Raw genomic sequence first — 2,500 nt, 5'->3', positions numbered from 1 at the left:
GGACGTGAAAAACTGTACGTGAGAATGGAAGATTGCAAAGACGGGGCTCCACCAAACATTCCCAATTCACCGTCACTATACGTCTGGGTTTACCAGGTCAGTCCAGCAGCCTCCGCCGCCACCGGATCCAACTCACCAGTTGATCTGTTGACAGCTCTGCCCCCGTCTTCACCTGAGTGTCCAAGACATGATTACAAAATTGATCATTGACCTTTGGCCTAAGGTGGCCTGGTACAAAGTACACTTATGGACCACCCTATGCTCAAACTTGATGTTTGTTATGGACAACCGATGCTTGGCACAGAAGTCTAATAACATCACCGTTCAGTTTCAGATCAGGGAGGATGTTCCTCCTAACTACCCCCTTCCAGATAACTGTCATTGTCCACATGGGCATTGAAGTCACCCAGCAGAACGAGGGAGTCTTCAGACAGCACCCTTTCCAAGACACCATCCAAAGACTCCAATAAGGCCAGGTAATCTGAACTGATCTTTGGTTGGGTAACTCTCTCCTTCACTGGGGTGAACTCCAACACTGAGCCACACGGACAAGTGCCTAGAGCCAGTTTTTGCAGCCAGGAATCAGCATGGCCAGGGTCCCTCCTTTGCCTGCTGCCCAGCATGCAACCAATCTTGATGGTCCTCCCTGCGGGTGGTGGGTCCACGCAGAGGTAGACTCCTGTAGTCCTTTTGGGCCGAGCCCCAGGAGCCAAGGCTCAACGTTGTAAAGGCACAAAATGAATCTACAGTAGAAACAGCTGCTGACTTTCATCATCATCACACTAATGGAGACGCCCTTTACACTGAACTATCACCAATAGGTGAAGTCCAAGCCAGTCTTATGTGTCAATGCCTCATAAAATCAGTGTAAAAACTATCAAAGAAGACTGACCTGTGAGCAGCAGAAAGTTGTGACGATACCACAGTTTCTGTTTGATGATTCACTGGGTTTCATGGAGGACATCTGACAAGTTTAGGAGACCTCACTTCCTGCTTTGAAGGTGAGATTTAATGGAAGTCATTGAGAGTTTGGGTAACTCACCTCTGAGGGTTTTAAGTTTTTAAAATGTTAAAAGTTCTGAAAACATCAGGGGTCAGATCTATAAAACTTGCATACGCCATTTTCGTCTTTTGGCCGTACGTTCATGTTTAGTATGGTTTCCATGCAATCCTTTATAAATCTGACCCCAGACCTTCTAACCCAAGTCAGGTTCCCAAATGTTCTGCTGTTTCCTATCAGAACCTGAAACACATTCAGTTTTCAGATTCAGGAAAAAACAATACACCTGAACGCACCAGAGTCACCTTCATTCATTTTATTTTGAAAGCACCAAAACAGGAAACATTCATCACTGTACAGGAAACAGTTTGTGAGTCTTTGGGCCTGTGTGTGGCGTCTTCTTCTGAAGCACATCACAGTCACTCTGAACCCTCACACCTGCCCAGGTTCAAGCAGGTCCACCTCATAGAATCCACACTGCTCTGAGGAAACCAGGGATCAGTGGTCTCCAGGTTCTGAGGGTCCCAGAAGTCCCACATCAGTCCTGGAGTCAGCAGCAGCTTCCTCAGGCTCTCCATGAGTACCTGAACACCTGAAGAGGAAAGTTCAATTCAGTTCTGAGTTACAGGTACAGCTGCAGACCCTCACCTGTTTTCACCTGCGTTCTGTTTACATGAGGGCGGAGCTAACCTGTTTTCACCTGGGTTCAGACATTTAAATGTGGGTGGGGCTAACCTGTTTTCAGATGTGTATACAGTATATGATGTGGGCGGGGCTAACCTGTTTTCAGATGTGTATATATGATGTGGGTGGGGCTAACCTGTTTTCAGATGTGTATATATGATGTGGGTGGGGCTAACCTGTTTTCAGATGTGTATATATGATGTGGGCGGGGCTAACCTGCTTTCAGATGTGTATATATGATGTGGGCGGGGCTAACCTGCTTTCAGATGTGTATATATGATGTGGGCGGGGCTAACCTGCTTTCAGATATGTGTATATGAGGCTGGTATTAAGATAATTTCTATGTGTTTACATTTGAGGTGTTGTTGATTTGTTGTGTACTGTAAGATATTGTTTGTGTAGTTGTAGTTTGTGACTAACGGTGCTGTGGTGGCAGCAGTGGCAGGCAGGTAGCGGTTCTCCTCTCCATCCAGGATCCCGTGGTACAGGCTGATCTCGTGCTCCAAACGCTGCTTGTTGCTTAGCAAGGTGTCGTAGTCACGACGCTGCTGCTCGATTTCACTGTGCACGTCTGCAAGCTCCGCCTCCAGCTTCACAACAACAGAACCCAGGTTCTGCAGCTCCACCTCATGCCAGTGACGAGCATCAGTCAGCGAGTTCTCCAGACCGCGTTTCTGTAACGGGATCGATCAGGTCTTTGGTCAGGTTATTGATCAGATTATTGATCAGGTCTTTGGTCAGGTTATTGATCAGGTCTTTGGTCAGGTTATTGATCAGATTATTGATCAGGTCTTTGGTCAGATTATTGATCAGGTC

General features: G+C 46.9%; 1 protein-coding gene across 2 annotated transcripts in view; it reads right to left on the bottom strand.

Annotated features, from left to right (window-relative positions):
- Positions 1 to 1,301: 1,301 nt before the first annotated feature.
- bfsp2 (beaded filament structural protein 2, phakinin) overlaps positions 1,302 to 2,500 on the bottom strand; it is a gene marked incomplete at its 5' end in the record, with an annotated part of 17,186 nt that continues 15,987 nt past the window's right edge. For both annotated transcript variants that reach the window (XM_014021456.1, XM_014021457.1), the window contains 2 exon segments: positions 1,302 to 1,592; positions 2,105 to 2,358. In XM_014021456.1, the coding sequence (XP_013876910.1) occupies positions 1,499 to 1,592; positions 2,105 to 2,358 (348 nt within the window).

Source organism: Austrofundulus limnaeus, unplaced genomic scaffold, assembly GCF_001266775.1.
Source record: "Austrofundulus limnaeus strain Quisiro unplaced genomic scaffold, Austrofundulus_limnaeus-1.0 Scaffold293, whole genome shotgun sequence".
Classification (NCBI taxonomy): Eukaryota; Metazoa; Chordata; class Actinopteri; order Cyprinodontiformes; family Rivulidae; genus Austrofundulus; species Austrofundulus limnaeus.
The sequence above is the reverse complement of the archived record's forward strand: the minus strand, read 5'-3'. Positions and strand labels throughout refer to the sequence as shown.